Here is a 24225-nt window from a genome sequence, read left to right as displayed (position 1 = left end):
ATGGATAAATGATATGGTTATAGAAAACCATATGCATAGCTCAGTAGATGTGATATAAAGTTTAAGTAATGTCTGTATAGTGTTAGAAAGTGCCAACCACTAGGATCTAATGAATACCTTACTCCATCCCTCAAGCCCAGATCTATGTTGGGATTAAGTACTATGTTCTCTGGAGCTTCTCTAAGGTAGGAGCTTGAATCTAAGGTAGTTGTGAAATGTGAGGTCTGAGCTTAAGGCCACCCTAAGATGATGAAACTATTTCCTGTGCCACCCTGTGAATGGAGAGGCTGAGTTTTCCGAAGAGTTCTTGGATGAGGCAGCTCACCTGCAGGGTGTCCTCCTGGCTCTGGGACTGGACAGGTGCTGGCTGCCTCACAATGTAGTTTATCTGCCCCACAATGGTTTGTTGTAGATGCTGAGGAGATTTGGTCTGACTCAGCTGCAGGCTGGGCTGCTGAGCCTGGAGGAGCAGCTCCAAGTCCTTCTGCATCTCCTCCAGCTCAAATTTATGGTGCATTATGTCCACATTCTGGGAACAGGCAGGCCCAGGAGGATTCTCATGTTGACCCGAAGCCAGATGCTGCGATGGAGGTAGAGGTAAGGGTGGCTGCTGCAGGGGTGGAGGTGGTGGAGGTGGAGGAGGTGGCAGCTGCTGCTGTGGCTGCTGCTGAAAGTGGCTAAGCTTCAGCTTCTGGTGGTGGCCAAACTGGACTTGAATGGAGGGAGTCTGTAAGGTGGATTGAGCATGGGTTCCTTGCTGAATGTCCTGTGGTGGGACTATGCACACGGGCTGGGAAGTCAGCTGCTGCTGCCCAGGCCGCTGGGATGTGTTTTCCTGTTCTACAGGGGGCTGGGTTTCCAGCCATGGCTGTAGCAGTTTTGGGGGATGACTGCTACAGGCCAGCTCCTTCTCCCTGGTCAGCAGGGTAGAGCACTGCAGTGACCCCAACTGTTGGGGTACCATCTCAGAGGGCTGTCTAAAACTCTGGGTTGTGTGTATGCTGGGTGGAGGGATCTGGCCTTTGAGGGAGGGTGAGATGGGGGAGCAGTGGGAGCAGCACACAGATGAAGAACACAAAGCCGGAGGCTGGAACTTGTGTGAAGAGTGGCTGAGAGACTCTTGCTGAGCCACTGGGGGTTGGTGGCTTTGATAAAAGGAAGATGGCCCCTGCAAACCTCCATAAGCAGGAGTATCTGTCCGGGAGAGCTGTCCACCTTCAGTAGTTATGCAGCCTGGAAATTCAGAACAGAGAGTTTTTCCAAATGTAATATGCAGTTGTTCCCCACCACTTGCTACTTCCTACCCCTAGAACTAAAGGACATTATTCAACAAACCTGTACCAAGTATAAAGATTAATAAATTCAACTTCTGATTTCCAAAACTCAGTCTAGAATGCTGCCAGTAATAGCACCTGCAAGAACCTGCTTTAGCAGGCAGTTAAATTTAAGAATTAGCTGTTTTTACCAGATCATCAGTTCTGACTCTGTTCCTATCTTACTAAAGAAACCATGGGCTCCTTCAAATAGCACCCACTCGTTTTCTAACACATCAGCCCTATGGAAAGTCTGACTAAAAGAATCAACATTGGGTGCAAGAAGGGCTTATGCTAAAAAGTAGCAAAGGTAAGACAGGCATCTCTCGGATAAGTCTCCAGATACAAGTCTGAGGAACTGTATGTTGAGCAAGTAAGATGGAAGAGCATAGGGAAGCTCCCATACCAGGTCAGTGCCAGACACCAGCACTGCCCTCTGGAATCTCTGGGCCCCTAGTGTATGAATGGATTATATTATTGATCTTGTATAGATGAAATTTACTTAGGGGAAGACAGCTTCTAAAGGGCAAGGGGTGTGTTTGATCCATCTTTGGTCCTTTAGTGCCTAAACCAGAACAGGTGCCCACCAAAGGTATGCTGAGTTAAATCAAAGGGAAGAGGGAAGGCAAAAATAAATCTAAATACCACTTATCATTGTGCCAAGTTCAAAAAACTTTCAGTGAGATTAATGGCATCAAATGAAGGCAGCAGTTGGTCATTATTTTAACAAGCTCATTAGGCTGTCAACACAGGCATGACTTCTATAATGTTATTACAAAGTCCTATACTGCCTCTGTCATTTAGCTGCCCCATCCTCCCCCGCCATACACACACACACACACACACACACACACACACACACACACAAAGAAAAAGTTTGCAAAGTGACTTCATGACCACTGGCAATCTCAGGATTTTTCCTGGGTATATCCTGACCTATCAGTAAGTTAAGATTTCCTATATTTATTCTTAGCAATTTGTTGAAAGCCTACAGAGTAGTTCCTGGCTTACCAAGGGAAGCCAGCTGCTTGGTCCAGAAGTTAGGCTCCCAGGTGAATCTGATACTCCAAGGGGAACCAGGATCTGTATTACAATTTGTCTCAAGCAATCGCTGCATCTGAAACACAATCTGACAACAGCACGAAAGGTCATTTATATGGGCAACTTGTGCTTGAATGAAACCCCCCTCCCTTGTTCTTTTGATAGGCTGAAGAGCTCAAAAGTCATGCCTCTTCAGCCTCAGGTCATTCCCCATATTCTCATTCCCTTTCACCTTAGTACCTTCTCATTCTCCCATCTAAGTCAAGGTTTCTGGGATCCCAACATTTTTATCTCCTCCAAGGCCCAAGTGATTTGTAATTCCCCCTCAGGACAACAGTTGCCCTAGAAAGCTCCATTCATTCTACTGCCTCAATATAAAAGACTATACAGGGCAGACATTCTCTGAGCTCCCCATTGCTGTCCTTCTACCAACATCCTTCCATCCTAGTCAGTTGCCCTCCTCCTCTGTAATTACTCTCATCTATTTTCCATCACTAACTCTTATCTCCAGAACTCTGGCAAGTATCCAACTTACTCTGATATCATCTAGTTAACTACCTCTTATTTATTTGAAAAATATTTTAATGTCAGTCACCTTTACCCCATTTTTCAGCTCAGTCACCATATCTAAACCCTCTTTGGCATTTAGAACCATTCTACCTACAAGACCTTATACTCCAAAAATCTACTCCCAGATTATAACTAGTTCTTACTCTTTCAGAGCATTTGCTTCAACTTTACTGGACTATCTAAGCAGGCTCCACCAGTCCAGAGGGTCTTCCCGGCTTCCCATCATTTTACAGTATCATCAGTGCCCTAATTCTCTCCCCATCACCAATTTCTAAACTTAGGTCAATCTAGACATCCCAAAGCCATGTTATGCAGGGCTACATATGAGAGCATTAATTTCACCCTCAACCCTTTTTCTTATCACTTCTTGTCTCCTTTCTCTCCCACTTTTCTCAGTGACTAAATCTTCAGTGCCACTCACCCAATGCCTAACCCTCTTATTATCATTTTCAACTTCGCAGAGGAAGAGACCATTAAAAAAAAACTCCCCTGAAATGGATCAAATTATGTTATATGCATGTATGAAGATGCCACAGTGAAATCCACTATTTTGTGTAATTATTATGTACCAATAAAACATTTTAACTCTCCCTCTGAAAAAAACTCCCCAATTGTGTATTTCCACACTGAGCTATATTATACTGTTCCCTTTCTGTTCTCCCATCTCAGAGGGAGTGTCCTTGAGTTTGAGTTCAACTGGTTCACTCTAGGATCCTACCTTGTCCTGCCTTGTCTGTATGCTTACTCCATTACACATCTCTCCTCTTTGTCAACCTATTCTCCCCTATAAATGTATGCATATTGTTTGGAAAGGAAATTTTTCTCCCAACTCTGCCTCTTTCTCAAGCTACTTATTTCCCTTCTATCTCTACTTTCCCATGTTCCATCATTAGTCTCCTCATACTGGCTTCCTACTCTTCAATATTGCTAGAACTTCTTTCAAAAGATCACCAGGAACTTTCTGATTGACAGATCTCATGTGTCTCTTCACTATTTATGCTGTTTCAGTGTTGTTCTATTTCATGGACAACACTGACCATTTAAAATTGAAATTGTCAATTTCTGTGTACCACACTCTCCTATTTCTCCTCCAATTTCTGATAATTTCTTCTCATTACTTTTCAGTCACCCTCTTTCTCTTACTACACAGAAAATGATGGTATTCCCTGGATTCCAGACTTGCCTTTCTCTTCTTTCTCCACACACTCTCCTAATGGTGATACCACCAATATCCCAGTTACTTCCTCATCTCAATCTCCAACCCTGACTTTTCTCTGATTTCCACACTCATCTACCAAAACACCTTTTTGATGTTGCCTTTTAGAAGCTCTACAGGCCCCCTTAGACAACATATCCAAATATAAACTTCTCTCAAACTTTTTCCTCTTTCTCCTGGGTATCACCATCCTCCCAAGGCTAAAACTTCAACTCCTCCTTTCCTCTTAGCCTCCCATTCGGACCTCAATAACTTTCTGTGACATATTTGCACCACTGCTCATGTCCAGGACAATTTCTAAATCCATGACCTAAGACAAAGAACTACAGACTTTCCTAGCTAAGTTAACTAGAGGAAGGTGGAAATATTTCAGCACAAAAGCAGTGACTGAATTTGAAGGATGGATAGAGCTGCTTTTTCCATTCTGTTAAAAGAAAAGGCACTTCCCAGGGCAGCCTTATTACCCTATGACAGAGAGGATGATATGATCAGCCTCAAGGACATGCTAAGGGATGGGAGGTTCCTCTTACCAGCTCTTTGCTGAAAAGGAAAGGAACGCTGGTTTTGCTGCAGACAGCCCAATTGATGAAATTCTGCACATGCTCAAACTGACGGTTGAGAACCACAATGCTCTGTAATTGCTGTTCCAACTTCCGCTTTCTCTCATTAGTAATGCCCTTGGTACAGAGAGAGAAGACAGTCTCTGATCTTGTTCTTAGACCTGCTTGGAAACTCTAGTGGTCTGTGTGTATTAGTGTAAGCACTGATGGAGTCAGATAAGATTGTACCCCTGAGAGAAGAACAGCAGGACAAAGTGCTGCCATGGGCTACTGACAGGTAGAGAAAGGGAGAGATGGTGGCAAATATGCAATGGATAAAGAATGAGGAAATAAATGAATGTCTACATCTCTTGGGAATAACCCACTGAAGAAGATGGGCTGTTTTGTGACACTTCTAAATCTATAACCTTTAACAGTCAAGGATGGCAGCTGCCTAAGAGAGTTTGAACTGAAAGTCTGAACTGATCTCATAGCCCTTAATGAGCCATCTTCCCCAAATTAGGCTGGAAATTTTAATACACAAGTAATAGAGACCTATGGAAACTGCATATCTGAATTCTAGCCCCAGATGTTTTGGGCCCTGGGACTAGTTTCATATATGCCTGGTCTCTGATCCAGGAGAGCATAGAACTCATCCATCTGATCCATCTACATATACCTCCAACTCCTCTATGAGTCCATTGGCCTGTTTGTTCAGCTCATTCATCAGGACCATCTTGGCCATTTTGATCTGGTTTTCCACCTTCCTGTGCTGATGCTTCACTTCAAAAATCCTGTAAGCACAATGGGATGAAACAGATGAGCCCTTCCCTCATGGCCCGTAAGGGTCAAGAGACAAGGAAGCTAAAAGTCAGCAATTTAGAAACTGTCTACAGAGATCAGGGCCCAGCAGGCACCAAAAAAAGAAAAAAAAAAAACTTCCTACACACCCCCCAACCCTTTGTAAAAGCCCAGTCCACTTGATCTCAGTGAGCCAGTGGCCCAAAAGTTAACTTTTGGGGTTGAAGATAGAGCTCAGTGATAAAGTGCTTTTCAGGCATGTATGAGGCCTTGGATTCAAATCCCAGCACCCTCACACACACACACACCCCATATGTCACATCACCAAAAGTTAATTTGTGTTTTTCTAGGCAAAACCTCAAGTCTAAGTCTACATACACATATATCCAGAAGCTCAACATTTGGCATAGCACTAGACACAGGATGGAGAGAGTGAATATGGGCATGTCATACAATTTGGTGTCTAAAAAAGGATGAAACTCCAAGAAACAATGTCATGAGGTAAAAAGAACTTAGGTGTTCTTCAATAGATGAATGGATAAAGAAAATGTGGTATATATACTAAATGGAATATTACTCAGCTTTAAAGAAGAGAGAAATCATGGCATTAGTCATTAAATGGATGGAGTTGGAGAATATCATGCTAAGTGAAATAATCCAATCCCCAAAACCAAAGGCCAAATGTTTTCTCTAATATGTGGATATTAATTCACAATAAGGCAGGGGACACTAGAGAAGAACAGTATTACCTTAGATTAGGTAGAGGGAAGTGAAGGGATGGGGATAGGATGGAATGTGGGGATAGGAAAGATAGTAGAATGAAACAGACATTATTACTTTATGTATATATGTGACTGCACGACCAATATGATTCTACAACATGTGCACTCGGAAAAAATGAAAAATTATATCCCATCTATGTATGATATATCAAAGTGCATAAATGCTTTCTACTATCATGTATAACTAAAATCAAAAAATTTATTTAGAAAAAGAACTTGGGTAGAGATGGAAAGTAGACCAGTCATTTCTGAGGACTGGCAGGGGTGAGAAAAGGAGAAGAACAAGATTAATAAGGTATATGGGGTTTCTTTCTAAGGCTACAAAAATGTTCTAAAAGTAGATAATAATTACATACATTTGCACAATTCAGTGAAATAGCAAAAACTAATTAATTATGCCTTTTTAAATGTTAATTTTATGGTATATAAATTATATTTCAGTAAAGATATTTTAAAAAGTAAGGACAGAGGCTTTGAAGTCACCACAGACCTAGCTTCCAAATCCAGTTTAGTCACTAATTAGTTGTATGATCTCAGGTAAATCACCTAACCTCTCTGAACCTCAGTCTCTTCATCAATAAAATGGAGATAATTCCTGACTGAAAGAATTTCTAGAATAAAAAAAATAATTAATGTATGATGCCCAACCCAGTCTCCCATGTGATTAGCTTTCAGTTCTTACTAATTTTCCTATAAAATCATTTCCAGTGATTTTATGTTAAAAAAAGTGTGTCACATTAGATTGGATAGAGAGAAAGGATGGGAGAGGAGGGGAGGAATAGGGAGGATAGGAAGGGCAGCAGAATAGAACATAGAAAATATGATTGATGTATGTACATTCCATGTATGTATTATATATCAAAATGCATTCTACTGTCATGTATGACTAAAAAAATAAATAAAAATAAAAAATAACAATGATTTTATGTCATTGTAGATTTTTAAAATATATTTGTTTTTAATTGTTGATAGACCTTTATTTTATTTATTTATATGCAGTGCTGAGAACTGAACCCAGTGCCTCACACATGCCAGGCAAATGTGCTACTGCTGAGCCACAGCCCTCTTTTGTAGATTTTTTATGGAAAACAAACTGCCACTGACTTGTTATAACCTCAAAAATAAATAGCAGAACTCTTCTCCAGTATCTACTGTGTAACTATTCTCAAGCAGGCACTTCTAGCTAGTTTCATGAGGCAAATATTTGGCCCAGATTCACTCTGATCATTATGAGCCTCAGTTAACCAAGTGATGACCCAAAGATCCTCACCAGCCTTGAGGCCTCTAAGGCCAGGATGCCTGCCTTCTAGGACATGCCCACATCTCTTTAACCACATGTCTTTTCCATGGACACCACATCTGATTGCCTAGTGCCAGGACCTAGAATGTGAGGGAGCAGAGCATTTCTAGCACTGGCAAGGGACTAGCCTGTGCTACCTGTCCTCAATTTGCTTTGCAGATGTCTGTAGACTGGATTTCTTATGTGCCACCTGTGCAGTCACACTTTCCAGAAGCATCCTCTGGTTTTGTAGAACTTCTTCAACATGTCTGCATCTAGGGGAGGAGACAAGAAAAAACCTGAGGAGGATTGGCTGCTATTCTGACCATGCTAATCAAGCAGGAGTCCCTATAGTATATAGTTTCAGCCAGGCCCAGTGAGGCCATGATTATATCTTGAGACAGATGCACTGCAGGCTCTTGGCCCATTAAACTTTCTCAAGAGAAGCCATAACAGGAGCAGAGAAACACTTCAGCTCAAGGACTGCAGGTTGGCTTGGGCAGCAAGAGGATTTTGATGCTCTGGGAGCCACAGTCCTCACAAGTAAGAAATTCAGAGTCCTCCCAAGCCCATTTCTGGCAACCCACAAGCCTCACCTATGTTCTTTGTGTTCCACCATCAGGCAGCTATGGCATGTGAGCACATCACAGGTCTCGCAGAATAGCTTGAGCACTTCATGTGTGTGTAGAGGACAGTACAAAGCAAAGTCCCCAGAATCACCATTCACTCCTGCCACAGAAGATAGAGAAAGTGGGCTTCTCCTGCTCTGGTAGACTTCTCAGTTAAGTTCACTGAGCAGCCTTCAGCCCTCAGGCCTCAACAAACACCACAGAGACACAGAGCTTGGGAAAGGTGGTACAAACAGGATATGCTTCTTTCCAGGATGGGCAAGAAGACAAGGAGGAATTTAGGCTTAGCCTAGGAGGATCTAGGTTCAGCTGTCCAGAAATAACACACCACCAAGCCCTAGCATCCTGCCACCTGCCAGAAGCTGAGGAAGGTGCTTACTAAAGCTGTATGTGGGTCTCCTGCAGAATAATAAACCCTCTAAAATTAACCTAAACTTCTTCATTAATTAGAATTGTTATCATGGGATTGAAACCAGCTTCTTAGCCTGGCCAACAGCTCCCTTTCCTATGAGTTTGACAACTGTAGAACCCCTTTCCCCATAATTCAAGGGCCTTAATAAAAGCCTTTCAAGACTGTCTTTTATAACAGATAGTGTTGGATGGACAAAGACAAGCCATGATCCATACTAAGTTAATAAGTCACTAAATAGAAGTGAGGCATAATTGCTCTAAACAGAGGTAGAAGGTAAAACTCAGCTAGCTCCCATGATAATTCAAGATTATGCTCTCTTTGGGTCTGGGTTGTAGCTCAGTAGTAGAGTGCTTGCATGGCACATGTGAGGCACTGGGTTCAATCTCAGCACCACGTAAAAAAACATAAAGGTATTGTGTCCATCTACAACTAAAAAATTAAAATTAAAAAAAAGATTATGCTCTCTGCACCATCTCACCCACACCTACCCACCCGACCCCAACAGGGAGAAGCTGGAATGAGTCACCCCCTTAGACTGTAAAAGAGACTTCCTCCCTTTGAGAAGGCTCTGGAAGCACACTTACTTTCTCCCTTAGCTGGGAAATAATATCAGAAAACAATTCTCCAGGGATTCTCAGGTTTACTACTGTCTCAGGGCATGAGAGCCAGGTGGGAGAGGCAGGAGTGGTACCTGAAGATCCCTTCTGGGCCCTGGGAAAGATAGAGCCCCCAGGGGCAGGGCCATGGCGGTGTTCCTCTGTGCAGGAGCTGCACAGCCAGCGATTGCAGTAGGTACAGAGGATGTGTGCTGCCCTCTTCTCCTTGCACTCAGAGCAGTTCTGAAAGTAGAGAATGTAGAATTACTAGCCATATCTGCATTGCTCTACAAGTATCAAATGTTCCAGAGACTGGGGTTTTGCAGGGTTGTTCTTCTACTATTTGGGGTACAGTCTACTGTAGAGTCACCTGGCAGTGCTAGTGAGGGAAAGTACCCTTTGTAACAAAAAAGTGGATGCTCTAGGTGCTGTTCACACAAGTTCTGTGCCAAGGCTGAAGATACTCACATGAATAAGCCAAGGATCTACCCTGAAGACATATACAACCTAGGCAGGGTGGTGCCCATTAAATGGGTAATACTGTGAAAAAAAGATGTGACAGGTGCTAAGGAAGCAAAAGGGGGGTTTCCAGGAACTTGACCTAGAAATGGTCAGGAAAGTTTCATCAAGAGGTAATGTTTGAGTTGGATAATGAATGACAAGCAGGTTCACCAGGCAGACAGGGAGGAAAAAATTATAATAGAGGGAAAGCACAGTGGGGTGTGGTAGTACATGCCTGTAATCCCAGCACTCAGGAGGCTGAGGAGGAGGGATCTCTTTAGTCCAACTATTTGTGACCAGCCTGGGCAACACAGCAAGATCATGTCTCAAAAAAAAAAAAAAAAAACTAAAAATAAGACTTGCGCTTCAGCACATGCTTGTGAGCCCAATGACTTGGGAGGCTGTAGGAGGATCACAAGATTGAGGCCATCCTTGGCAATTTAGCAAAGCCCTCAGTAACTCAGCAAGACTGACCCTGTCTCAGTCTGACCCTGTAGCTCAGTGGTAAAGTGCCCCAGGATTCAGTCCCCAGTACAAAAAAAAAAAGGCAAGAAAAAGTAGAACATTTAACCTGCCTTCTGAGGGGAGAAAGCCCCAGATTTGGTAGTACACAAAAAGATGACATATACACCCAAGATAAACCAAGTATAGAAAAACTTTCAAAGCTGTGTTTCCACACCTGGGGTCTGTCTGGCCTGAGAGTACCTAGTCTTTTCCTATAGGGTTCAAATATTCATTCATTTGGTAGCAAATACCTTGCTAGGGCTGATGTAAAACATCAGAAAAAGAGAAGATTTGGGGAAACTTGACCTGTCTATACTGAATCATACAGGCCATCAAACTGAAATGAAGTCTCAAAGTTTTATAATTATACTATAAATTCCTTAGAAATTGAATGCATGAGTCTATGGGTCTATATACTTAGCACATAGCATAGCATAGGGCCTGACATATAATAGATGTTCAATAAGAATCAGATACAGGAACAGGTAAAAAAAATATTGAATGAATAAATGTAATAGTAAAGATACCCCAGTGGAAAGAGGAACAGAAGGAGTACTAGTCAGTAAGTGATGTGAAATTTAGAAATAAGGAGAAAAGTGATAGTTGTTAAATATAGGCAAAATTAATGGGCCCATTAAATCCAGGCTAGTGTGTAATTTTCAACTTGGGGGAAAAATGGAAATAAAAGCCCTGTACTTATGTTTTTCAGTAAGAGCTATAAGAAAGAGGAAAACACCTAGATAAATTAAGCAATACTTAATGTACTTTAAAATACATTCACCTTCCACTAAAAGCATTCACACACACACACACACACACACACACACACACACACACACACACACCTATGTGTGCCACATACACACGCCTATAATTTTCACTTGATAAAAAAATTCCTGCTTTGCTTCTCCAGGCTCAAAATCTTTTATTTCATTTTAGATAATAGATGGATGATTGGACGGATGGATGAATGATTAGGAAAATCAATGGAGGAGGAACTATCAGAGTAATGGGTGAAGACTTATGAAAAGACACCTTACAAATCTGAAAAGGACCACCTTTTGACTTACCCTGGCCATTTTGGGGTGCCCAGTAGGAAAGCACTGTAGAAAAAAATGTTCAGTTACATCCCTGGTAAGATACACTCGCTTACATCCAGGACAGGAGATGAGCTCTAGGGGGAAAAGAATGACAACAGAGTCAGGGCAACATAAAAGATTATATACAAGGCCTAGGCAGAGACTTTCAGATATGCAGCATCAAAATATGTGGAAATAACCACGTAGGCCAAAATGAGCTGCATGTGATGACATAGTCTGCTGTTATCATGTAGGTATTTTGAACATGATCATCCCACCAGAGGCCTTCCCTTCAGACCGTCTGGTCTCCTCATATTCCTAATTTTACCTATTCCTACCTTCCTCCCCTCATGTAGTAGAATGAACCTGCTACTACAAACCCAACCCTACTCTGCTTCTGATAATCAGGTACCTTCCTGCTGCTCTCTTCCTCATTCCACATCCCAAATCCCAGCCGTATGCATGTATATGTATGTGTGTGTGTGTGTGTGTGTGTGTGTGTGTGTGTGTGTGTGTGTTTTAATTCCTGAATGACCAACTTGACTTTTTCCTCCTCAGAAAAATGCAATAGTCTCTAACATATTCTTCCACAAAGTGCACTTCTGAACTATATAAATGGCATAAGACTGACACCCCAGAAGCTATTGTGATTCCTCAGGCTCATCCCAAAAGTAGTCAGTCAACTAGAAACAAAGAAATGAGCTACTCAGTTAGGGCAAGATACCTGTGTCCAGGCATGAGAAGGACCCAGAAAGGGGCTGGCTATGGAAGTAATTGCAGCAGTGCTACCAATATTCTCTGTCTTATCTCATTAACATAGAAATGAATGGTACAACAGCAGTTGCTCCAGATTTGCAGTTGGACAAATGTAAATCCAAATACCAGATTCACCACCCAATGACCTTGGGCAAATCACCTAATCTCACTTAACTCCCCTGTGCTTGTTCATCATATATAAAATGGAAAGGAAAATAAGCATTGCTATGAGAATTAAATTAGATAATACTTAAGAAAACACATAATCCAACTGGGCACAGTAGCACACACCTGTTATTTCACAGACTAGGAGGCTGAGAGGCAGAAGGAAGTTCAAAGCCAGACTCAATAACTTAGCAAGACCCTGTCTCAAACTAAAATTATAAGGGCTGGGGGTGTAGCTCAGTGGTAGAGTACCCCTAGGTACAATCCCTAATACCACAAAAACAAAAAAGAAAATCAAAGAAAAAAAAACACATAATCCTCCATGGATGTTACCTCTGAATTCAAAAGATTCCTCATATTCCATTTATAGCAGAGCAATAGCCTCAATTACCAACTGGGCTTAATTCTCTTCCTGGCGATGAAATCCAGAAAATCTTGAGTAGCAGATTTAAAAAGTTGCCACCAATTCTTCCCCTCCTTGCATCTATTTCCTTAATTTAAAAAAAAAGTAGTTCTTTCCATCCTTTAAATCTAGGCTGGTCCTGTGACTTGTTTTGACCAATGAATTGCAACAAAAGCAACAATGACCAAGTTCCGAGTTTAGGGGCTTTATGTGGTTCTGCTCTTGCTCTTAGAACTAACTCTAAGACTGCCATGTGAAAAATTTAAATTGAGGCCCAAGATTTTTAGAAGATGGCCTTATTTGTTAGAGAGAGGCCTTAGTTGTCTCATACATACCCCTGAGGCCATCCTATACCAGCTAGCCCCAAGAAACCTACAGGTTGAAACTCTGACACAAGAATGAGTAGAATCAAGATTAGCCAAGTCCAGCCTATCCCAGAACAACCACCCAGAGAATCTAAGCCCAGATTGTCAACCTGTAGAATCATAAACTGAATTAAGTTCAGTTGCTTTAACCATTAAGTTTTGGGGTGCCTTATTGAACAGCAAAAGCTAATTGCTATAATCTGGAAAAATCAAAATCCACAAAATCATTTAAATTATAGTTCAACATTGTTTTCCCCCTGCAAAAGAAAAACTCCCCTAGTCTTTGCAGAGTCATGAATATTAATTACAGAATTGCATCTGGAATCTCCTGGGCATTTTCCCACTGGTCAAGAACTGTGGCCAGAGGTAGAGAAGGATGTTCTTTACAGGAGACATCATCCAGGCAATCAGGTGGCTTCTAGAGGAAGCCTCCTTATCTACCTGTCAGTCAGAAATGCTGCTCTAATTGTCAAAAATGATTTCCCCAAAACTTCTAATTCCCTGGTACCCGCTGCCCAAGCATTCATCACAGTAACATGGCTTCATTAACAGAATGAAGCCAAGCACAGTGGCACACACCTGTACTCCCAGGAACTAGGAAGGCTGAACCAGGAGGATAGCAAGTTCCAGGCCAGCCTCTTCAATTTAGTGAGACCCTATCTCTTTTTTATTTTAAAAAATAAAAAAGCTAGGATGTAGCTCAACAACAGAATGCCCCTGGATTCATCCAAACCCAGTACCAGGGGTGGGAGGGGATGAAAACAGAGAAAGAAATGAATCAATCAAACAAGGCCTTATCACACATCCTCTTGTGATGGCCTTAAAGCCAAAATACTCAGTCTGTCATTCAAGAACCTTTTTCAAATTGGGCTTATCTCCCTCTGTATCATCTCTAGCTTCATCTTCCAAGAATACTGTTTTTGCCACACCAAATATTTCTGCCATCTCCTGAACAGAACAAATCTTTGTGTGGCTGTGAAAATGTTGTATCCTCTCCCTGAAATACTTTCTTGTTCCCCTTCTATACAGATAAACTTCATCCATCCTTTCAAACCTGTTCAAATATCCCACTTTCAAGAAGCAGAATTTATTTCCCCCAGAATGAGTTAATTAGTTCCTCTTCTGGGTTCTCATAGCACCTTGGACATCCCATAACAAGTATCACACTGTATTTTAACTACCTGTTCATATTCTACATACAAAACTAATCCACAATTACGATTAAAGTATAGTTCACCTAATCCTTTGCCACTATAGCTAGGCTTCTGAAACATTCATCTGGGCAAGATGAGAATGGACAGCCAGCCAATTAGTAACCTGGCTAACATCCTTGTACGATACTCAGGACAGGCTTGGGGCTGAGGGGAAGCCTGGATTTAAGAGACCATCCTTCTGAAGGGGTATGCTGCAGAGAGCAGAGATGGAGAATCATTGTACCAAACATGTACTTACAATATTCATTGTTAATTCAGTTATTGATACATATTTAATCATACCATACATAAAATATTATTTGTAATAGTTCTTATTTCTATTTGAATTATCAATCAACAGGCTTGAGCTTTTATTTTACACACAGGAACATCAATTCTGAGAGCCAGATCCCAAGGCCATCTGATTGTCCCAGAGAAATGGGGCTTCTGCTTCCAAAATGAGGAAGTTTTATAGGGACCTAGGGACATGGGAGAATAGTTGTGAAAGCCAAGGTTGTTCAGGCCATCAGTCATTAAAATGAAAACTTCTGGTCCCAAGGAGGTATGGGACAAATTTTCATCTGTTTTCCATTACTTTCTGTGCCAGGCACTTTACATATGTTATCTCATTTAACCATCAGACCATCTTTGGGAAATAGGCATTGTCTCCATTTTACAACTGGAGGTTCCAAGAAGCTATCATCTTTCAAATATCATACAAGGCCAGGCGTGGTGGCACATGCCTACAATCCTAGCAGCTTGGGAGGTTGAGGCAGGAGGATTACGAGTTCAAAGCAGCCTCAGCAAAAGCAAGGCACTAAGCAATTCAGTGATACCCTGTCTCTAAATAAAATACAAAAAAGGACGTGGGATGTGGCTACCTCTGAGTTCAATCCACGGTACTCCAAAAAAAAAAAAAAAAAAAAAGATCCTACTGGCAAGGACAGAACTGATTGGAACCCAAGTCCATCTGTCTCTAAAACCATGCCCTTTCCACTATGTTTTCTCTTTTACAACTAAATTGTACATAAACAAAATAATTTAATTAACTAGGCAAATGATTTAAATAAAATATTCCATAATAATATTCCAATTATAGGAGCTGTGGCTGTGGCTCAGTGGTAGCACACTTGCCTGGCATGTGTGAGGCACTCAGCACCACATGTAAATATATAAAATAAAGGTCTATCACCAACAAAAAAAGATATTTAAAATAATAATAATCCAACTATAATAATGACCTGGACTCAGCTCTGGACTCTGGGAATCCAGAAGGAGTTGGGAGCTGTGCTTAAAGTTTTAAGAAATAAAACCTTTGGGAAAAGTCAAGTGAAATGGAGGTTTTACGCCTTAGAAAAAAATAAATCTGAAGGCAGGTTCATTTAATAGAGTAGTGGTTCTCAAACTTTGCTATAAATTTGAATCATAAGTGGAATTTTTAAATATCCAGATGGGGTGACTAGGGATATACTCAATGTTAGAGTTCAGAGCACTTGCCTAATATGTAAAAGGCCTCAGATCCGATCCCCAGTGCAACTCAGGTGTGCTCGCGCGCGCGCGCGCACACACACACACACACACACACACACACACACACACACACACCACAAATCCCATGCCAATTAAATAAGAATTTCAGGAGGTGGTCTAGTCATCAGCATTTTTTTAATGCTCCAGGTAATTATAATTTATTACCAAGTTTGGGGACCAGCACCTTAGAATTCTTTCTTTTCCTGGTAGCTCTGTCCCCCATATCATGAAGATGAAAAAGGCAGAAAGTTCAGAAAAACTATGAATGTAGCTGTGATGGATTTCCCCTTTGGCAGAGAAAAGGGCAGATTCCCAATAGACAGAAGGATGTCCTGATACCCAGATACCCTGGGGATTGGTACTGAATTGGAAGATACATTTTGTCTCCCTTGATTTAAACCTTAACTAAAAGGCCCAGGCTTAGGGTGTGGCCTGAGGTTTGGCAATATGACAGGGGCCTAGAGAATGTGCTGAGCCTAAGATTTAGTGAGGCAGCCAGGAAAGAAGGCCTACAGACATGAAAGGCAGGGCCAAAGCAACCTGGGTACCAGAGGATTAGAGTGAGAGAAAAATCCCAAAGAGGCCTCAGAAAGCTAGTATTATGTGAGCTTATGCTACCAGGTAAGCACAAACATGCCAGATGCAGAAGCCTGAGTCCAATGTTAAGGGTTGAGAAGCCTTTCATTCCTCAGATCTTGTCCATGGATCCAGGCAACTTTGTAGCTGGGGCCTACAATCTGACATTGACAGAGTAGTGGGATATTCTTACACTCCTCTCCTAGTACCCACATGTAGAATCAAAGCTGGACAGACCTTCACTGTTCATCTAGCCTATTCCCTACCACATGAAGGGTGACATGGATGCCTGAGACAGGCAGGGACTTAGCTAAAACTCACATAGCCCTTGTAAAACAGGGGGTACCCTGAACCACTGAACAGTCCTTGATTCCCTCTATAGCCACAGGTAAGACACTCTACCTCACTGTGCCTCTACCAAGCACTAAGCAAGGTGGAAAAACACTCTGGTTGCATGCTCTTACAGGTTGGTCATTCTCACTAACTACTCATGCCGTTCCACTCCAGACAGCCCCAGAAAGCATCAGGTAAGGGCCCTACCACAACGCCTGAAGTCGACCTCTAACCCATAATTCAGAGAGTATCACCTTCAAGAAACATGCTGCACCCACTCTTCAGATGCTCAGTCTCTGCTAGAAAGATAGACTTCAATTCAAGACACCCCTAAGATGATTGCCAATTTTGCCCCTGGCAGCCTGCAGGCTTACCTGTCGCCCTGCTGCCCTGTGATTAGAGCAACACCTTGGAGAGAAGTCAGAGGAGAGAAGTCAGAGGAGCGACAGGTAAGACCACCACAGGTCCCAGAGGATGGTGCTTGCCAGGAGCCCAGGAGCACCCCCCCCCCCCGCATGCTGCAGCCAGCAAGGCTACAAGGCCTAAGCCTCAGGGAGCTGGGTTGTGGGTGGGGTAGGGGGAGCAGCCTGGAGCTTCTCCTCCTTGCTTTGATGCACAGCCAGGGCTGCATTTCTCTAGCTCACCTGAGATGCTCCTGCAAGAGAGAGCTTGGTTGACTCCTCCTGTTCCTGTTTATCTCGAAGCCTCTGCAGCAATTTTGCCAAACTGAACAGCAAGAGGGAGACCTCAAAGAGGCGACTCTCTTCCTAGCTGCATCTCCTTCCTAATCCTCTGGGTGCCTTGGAATAGAAGCTCAGAAGGAAGAAAACGAGATTTTCAACTTTCAGGAACTAGCTCTGTCGCCCTCTGCACAGCTCGGGAGGCCATCACTCTCAGCCTTTTAGGACTCGATCCAAAAATCCTTCAGCCCTCCATGTTCCCCAAAATGACAATGCTCATGTGTGGCTGGAACCTGCCCCGATCCGGCAGCTCATTTAAATAGAGCTCATCACAACAACAGTGTTGGTGGAGAAGTGAGTAGCTGCGGGGCCCTGGGGACCCCCTGTTTATACGTAGGAAGAATGATGCAATCTGGGTATCAAAATAGCAATCCAGAATGGAATAACAGGCTCACGCAGCAGCGGTGCCTGCACAGCCAGAGCTCAAGTTGACACACTCTGACAGCCCCATACTGCTGCAGCACGCAGATGCCAGGCACACACTCTCACTGCATCATTTTAAAAAACAGCAGGAGCCCGAGAGATCCCTCCATGCCCCCAGCACTAAAGGAGGGTGTGTGGGGGGGCCTACGTCAGACATTAAAATCTCTCTCCTACACACTCACCTGGCTCCTGCCACTTCACCTGAAGTCCTTATCCTGTGACGTCACAGTCAGTTGCTATAGTGACCAAAGGTCCGTCACAAGCAGAGGATTAGGACTTCAGATGGAGAACACACATATTTTTGATGCACAATGGTCCTGGAAGGTGTGCCCCTTGGCAGCTAAATCTACCCCCCAGAGAGATAAAGTCACACATAAGCAGGAAGGAAAAACAGGGTCGAGTTGGAGGAAAGACATTAGGATGTAGCAAGACTTCAAGTACTGGATAATTACAAAATCTGAATGAGGGGGAGCTGCAGGGAATGAACTTGGAGAGACTGGCAGGAGAGTAAGCTCTGAAAGGCTCTGAATGCTAAGCTAAGGAGCCTGTCCTTTATACTAAAAGAAAATGCAAAAAGGTTCTGAACCATGACTGAGCTGGGCTTTACAACTGATTATCATGGTGAACTGGAAGCAGGGAGGTCAGAAAGGAGGCTTGTCCAGTTAAGTATTAATGAAATCCTCGATGAGGGCAGAAGTGGAACAAAGGGACAGAAGAGCTGGGTTTGATGGCACATGCCTATAATTCCAACAGCCTGGGAGGCTAAGACAGGAGGATTGTGAGTTCAAAGCCAGTCTCAGCAATTTAAGGAAGCCCTAAGCAACTCAGTGAGACCCTGTCTCAAATAAAATATAAAAAGAACTCAGGATGTGGTTCAGTGGTTAAGTGCCCCTAGGTTCAATCCCTGGTATCGGGTGGGGGTGGGAGAGAGACAGAACTGGTAGGACATGACCAAAATTGGATGTTGTGGGTAGCAGTGGTATGTTGAGTTAAGTGGATAGGCTGTCATGAACAGAGACAGGTGGAAGAGGAAGAGGGCAATTGCCAAATCCCATCTTATCCTTTCATATTTTTCTTTTTTTTTTATTGCCCTGGGATAGACTTTAAAAAAAAAATTAGGTGTAGATGGACACAACACAATTCCTTTATTTTATGTGGTGCTGAAGATCGAACCCAGGTCCCACCCGTGCTAGGCAAACGCTCTACCACTGAGCCACAATTCCAGCCCCTCTTTCCATATTTTTCTATCCCTGCCTGGTTATTCCTATTTGATGACACCCATAAGTTCAAACTCACCCAATTTCCCCAGTGCCTAAAACAGGTCAGAAAACTACAGCCTGCCTGTTTTTGCAAATAAATAACATGGTTATGGAACCATTTATTGGAACATAATCATGCCTATTTCATTTCTGTTGTTAATGGCTGCTTTTGTGCTACAATGGCAGAATTAAGTAGTTGTGACAGACTTATGTCTAGCAAAGACATAAACATTTACTATTTACTCTTTTATACAAAAAATTACCCACATCTACCCTACAGCAACAGCTTCTTAAGTTGTTCTAACCTCACCCTTTGGGATTCAATTATGATTTGGGGGTTCCTGTTTGTTCCCAAGGCCACTCTCATTCCTGTGAGCTCTAGTTCTGATAACTGATTCACATTTGAGCTGGACCTTTAAATTTGGGTAGGATGTTTCTAAAAAGGAAAGGGAATTCAGAAAGAGGGAACATTATAAACAGATTATAAATGCCAAAATGTAGGTCCTCTTTAGGAGAATATTAGTAAGGCTAAGACATGTTGAGAAATGGTAGGAAATGAGGCTATAAAATTAATTTGAGTCCCTATTGGGAAGAGACTTGAAGGCACCAAGTTTCTATTCTGAACTGAAAGAAACTGGTAGGCTTTAGGTAGCTAAAATGTAGGCCCAGAGTCAGAGGGAATGATCAGGGTTGAAGCTACAGAATTTGGGAACATAACTCAGAATGGCAATAGGTACAATGATATCAGAAAAAAAAATATCACTATAGGAAGGAATACAGAATAAGCTGAGGTCAACCAGGAATATCCAGGAGACTGAGCAGCAACAGATCTGAGTGAAGTCATAAGCTGAACGTGAAAGTCAGGTGACTAGATGAGGCTGTGGAGATGAACATATGGTTCACAGCCTTCAGAACCCATAGTCCTAGGATCCACTTAGCTGAGATAGGGTTTTTATGCCAAGAAAATATCTTCAGTGGAATGTTGAAGATATAGGTGAGAGGAGGGCTCATCTCATTTGATAGTACCTCTGCCTCTTTTGACCCTAAATCTCAAAGTGTCAGTCCAAAATTTGATATACTGATAAACTCCATGCAAAGCCAATGAATGACCCCATTTCCAGCTGGGCCTGGGAAGAAAGACAATGGGGGAAGAATCTAGAGCAACATTACTCTAGGTCTGCAGTTTTTTTTTTTAATATTTATTTTTTAGTTTTTTTCTGCGGACACAACATCTTTGTTTGTATGTGGTGCTGAGGACCAAACCCGGGCCACACACATGCCAGGCAAGCACGCCACCGCTGGAGCCACATCCCCAGCCCCATCTAGGTCTGCAGTTTTTACAGCCTACAAGCCCAAGCAAACCCTGGACTGCCAGGCAAGGGAGTTAGACTTTTTTCCTGGCTCTGCACATGAACAATTATGTGAACTTCAGCAGGATCTTGGCCTTTTCTGGGTTCCAATGCCCCATCTGTAAAGTGAGCATTGGAGACAAACTGAAAGGTCTTTTCCTATTCTCAGGCCTCTACAGCACTCACTCAGGACAAGCCTCCTTGAATGAGAGAGTTCCAGTGACAAAAAGTTCCTCCAGGCCCCCCTCCATCATAGGAACCTTGTTTTTGTGACACTAAGGATTTAACTCAGGGTCACTTTACCACTGAGCTACATACCCAGTCTTTTAAAAAAAATTAATTTTTACACTCAAATAAGAGTCTTACTTATTTGTTCAGGCTAGCCTTTAACTTATGATTCTCCTGTCATAGCCTCCCAAGTTGCTAGAGTTAAGGCAAGTGCCACCATGCCCAGCAATCACAGAACCTTGCACTCCCTTCCCTCAGCAAATCTGTTCCAAGCATAGCTTCCTAGTCAGTACTAGCAGGGCAAGCACATCCCCCCAAACACAGCCTGCCTCCTTCCCAGTACCAGGGGAATTGTTCTCACAGTAACAGGTACTGTTCAGAGGTGCCAGTGCTACTCCCAAGACCCTAGAGAGCCAATTAAGGTGAGGAAGCTGTTCATGAACTAAAAAGCCACCCCAATGATAGGGCTTTGCAGCTCCAGCTTCTGCACCTGCCACACACCCATTCAGAACAGCTCAGCAGCCTACTCTCTTCCTAGGAGACTTGGGTCCCTGCCTGCACCAGACCCCCAGAAGGTTGGACATACTATTCAGCACCTTGAATAAACAAACAGCAGTCACCTGCCTCCCAGGCTCCTGTGGTTGAGATCTTAGCCCCTGCCTCCCATTCTCACCAAAGACCATTAGAACCCCTCCAGCTGAGCTGCTCATTAAGATAAGAGTCATTTCCCTCTCTGACTTTGAGGTTGTAGCATCTTGCATCATTTCCCTTTCTTTGGATCTTCCCCAAACCTCCAAGGCCTGCCCACCAAGGGACAGTGATTGTTCTCCCTTTTAGTATTAGCAGTGTATGAGAAATATGCTGTCACCCTTAACTAGCTTCAGGAAACATGGAACTGTGGTAGTTATTTAATGTTTTTAGAGTTAATCAAATCCAAGCCTGAAAAGCAGAGATGGTCTGGAATTGTCCAGTCAATTCTTGCTAGAGTTCAGATGAGCTCTAGAACTGTGACATTCAGACCATTATTCTTCCCACATCTTGATTAGATCCCCCACTTTGAAAATGAGAAAAGCAAAATTTTAAATAGGTAGATTCTGAAATTCAGATTTGAGAATCAAAGTCTCTCAGCCACACAATTTGTTATTTAGTTTGTGTGTGTGTGTGTGTGTGTCGGGGGGGGGGAGGGAATTGAACCCAGAGACCCACTACCACTGAGCTATCCCCAGTCCTTTTTTTAATTATTATTTTGTATTTTGAGATAGGGTCTGATTAAGTTGCCTAGGGCCTCACTAAATTGCTGAGGCTGGCCTTGAACTTGTAATCCTCCTGCCTCAGCTTCCTGAGTCACTAGGATTACGTGACCAGCATTATTTAGTTGCTTTAAAGAGGAAAAAATGATGATCCTTTTACTCACACAGGGAAGAAAATACCCAATTAATTGCCATCTACCCCCAAACAACAAATACAACCATAGGAACCCTGAGAATCTTGAAGATGAGCCAGCATAAGGTAAATATTTCAGGGATGCTGACTCTCTTCAGAGCTTGCTACAATTATTTAAAGTACCACTTTTGGTATTCAATTGTTAACTGTCTGGGTAGAATTTGACCTGGGGACCATTTTCAATTAGGCTTAAAAGGAAATACAGATGCTTCTTAACTTATGATAGAATTATGCCCTGATAAGCCCATCATAAATTGAAAATATCATAAATTGAAAAACCATTTCATCCATCTAACCTACCAAACATCATAGCTTATCCTAGCCTATCTTAAAAGTACTCAGAGCATTGAAATTAGCCTATAGTTGGGCAAAATCATCTAACACAAATACTATTTTATAATAAAGTATTGACGTTTTCATTGTAATTTATTGACTATTGTATTAAAAGTGAAAAACAGAATGATTGTATGGGTATATTCTTTCACACAATCATAAAAGTCAAAAAATTAAAAGCTGAACCATCTCAAGTAGAGAATCATCTATAGCCCTGAGCAGATACTCTGATTGTCTGAGTAGCTCCATTTCCAATATCCAGCCTTTCTGCACAGAGCCTGCAGCTCTAGTCATCCCACTGCAGGGCTAAGCCACTGTGTACTCAGCATACTCCAACCTTTACTCTGGTCTCATCATCAGCTTTTAAAGATGTTTCCCAGCTGGTCTACTCAGAACCTCAGATGTAATGTAGACCCATTTTCCTAGTATTCTGGAGTTGCTTGGGAGAATCTCAGCTTGGTTATAGCTGTATTAATTTAAAGATGTACACTTGATTCAGCAGCTGCATTATTGGGTATACATCCAAAGGAAATGAAATCAGTATGTTGAAGAAATAATAGGCACTCCTGCAGCATTATTCACAATGGCCACAATATGGAATCAACCTAAGTCAACCTAAGTGTGCTTTAGTGAATTAATGGATAAAGGAAATGTGGTATATGTATTTTGTGATGGAATACTATTCAGCCTTGAACAAAAGGGAAATCCAACATTTGGGAAACATGAATAAACCTGAAGGACATGATGTTAAGTGAAATAAAAGCCAGGCACAGAAAGATAGATATTGCATAATCTCCCTTATGTGGAATCTAACAAAGTTGATCTCATAAAGTAGAAAGTAGAAGGGTGGTTACCAGGGGCTAAGACAGAGAGCAGGTTAGTAATTGTTGGTCAAAGGATACAAAATTTCAGCTAGGTAGGAGAAATAAGTTCAAGATATGTATTATACAGCATGGTGATTGTAGTTACTTATATACTGTATTCTTTAAAATGCAGAAAGAGTGGATATAAAGTCTTCTGACCACAAAATAACAATGTGAGATGACTCATAGGTTAATCAGCTGGATTTAGTCATTCCAGAAGGTATCTGTACTTCAAAACATCATGCTTTACATGGTAAATACATACAATTTTATCTATAAGTTAAAAGTTTCCTAATTAAAAAATAAACAAATAAAAAATTGCATGTGATAATTCAGGCTGCAAGATTTGTTCTTTCCTCATAAATCCTCCATTGGGACCCCCATCAGTTCAGTGATTCAAGGTGCCTGTGGACTCTCCCCTCAAACAAAGTGCTATAATGTAGATGACAATTTGAGTTTCACCTGACCTGACACCTACTAGTTGTTAGAACTTAAGCCATAAATTCCCTGGTCCCCAAGTTTTTCATCTATAAATAAGAATGATTAGTCCTACCTTATAGGCTACTGTGAAGTTTAGAAAAGATAATACAGGAACAAGTGCTCAATATAGTAAGTGCTAGATAATTAACTGTATGTGGTTTTGTTTGTTTTGGCTGTACTGGGATCAAACAAGTGGCATTTTTCCACTGAGTTACATCTCTAGGTCTTTTTATTTTTTTATTTGGAGACATGGCCTTACTAAGTTCCTGAGGCTGGCCTTAAATTTTCAATCCTCTTGCCTCAGCCTCCAAGTCACTGGGATTATAGGCATGTGCTACCTTGAGCCCAGCAATAATTGTGTTTTGTACCTCCACATTAAAGAATGGAAAGGGACAGTGTCACAAGTGAAAAATAGTCTCCTATATAGGCAAATATTCACTTCAATTTCTGTTCTATATCATGTTCTATGTTGGGTTATAGAAATGGAAGGCACAGTCCAGTTGAAAGAGAAGATACTCTCCTTA

General features: G+C 42.1%; 1 protein-coding gene across 5 annotated transcripts in view; it reads right to left on the bottom strand.

Annotated features, from left to right (window-relative positions):
- The window catches only part of Trim66 (tripartite motif containing 66), a 66003-nt gene that overhangs the window by 26421 nt on the left and 15357 nt on the right, over positions 1 to 24225 (bottom strand). For 2 of the 5 annotated variants that reach the window (XM_040284798.2, XM_021727382.3), the window contains 8 exons: positions 11254 to 11357; positions 9274 to 9421; positions 8138 to 8270; positions 7700 to 7816; positions 5359 to 5473; positions 4671 to 4817; positions 2325 to 2442; positions 326 to 1233 (listed from right to left, as the gene is read on the bottom strand). In XM_040284798.2, coding sequence (XP_040140732.2) covers positions 326 to 1233; positions 2325 to 2442; positions 4671 to 4817; positions 5359 to 5473; positions 7700 to 7816; positions 8138 to 8270; positions 9274 to 9421; positions 11254 to 11357 — 1790 coding nt within the window. Of the gene's footprint in view, positions 1 to 325; positions 1234 to 2324; positions 2443 to 4670; positions 4818 to 5358; positions 5474 to 7699; positions 7817 to 8137; positions 8271 to 9273; positions 9422 to 11253; positions 11358 to 17227; positions 17860 to 17928; positions 17975 to 24225 lie in introns of those variants that run through there. The other 3 variants (XM_078046514.1, XM_040284799.2, XM_021727383.3) reach the window with 3 other exon arrangements.

This window comes from Ictidomys tridecemlineatus, chromosome 4 (assembly GCF_052094955.1).
Source record: "Ictidomys tridecemlineatus isolate mIctTri1 chromosome 4, mIctTri1.hap1, whole genome shotgun sequence".
NCBI classification, from domain to species: Eukaryota; Metazoa; Chordata; class Mammalia; order Rodentia; family Sciuridae; genus Ictidomys; species Ictidomys tridecemlineatus.
The sequence above is the reverse complement of the archived record's forward strand: the minus strand, read 5'-3'. Positions and strand labels throughout refer to the sequence as shown.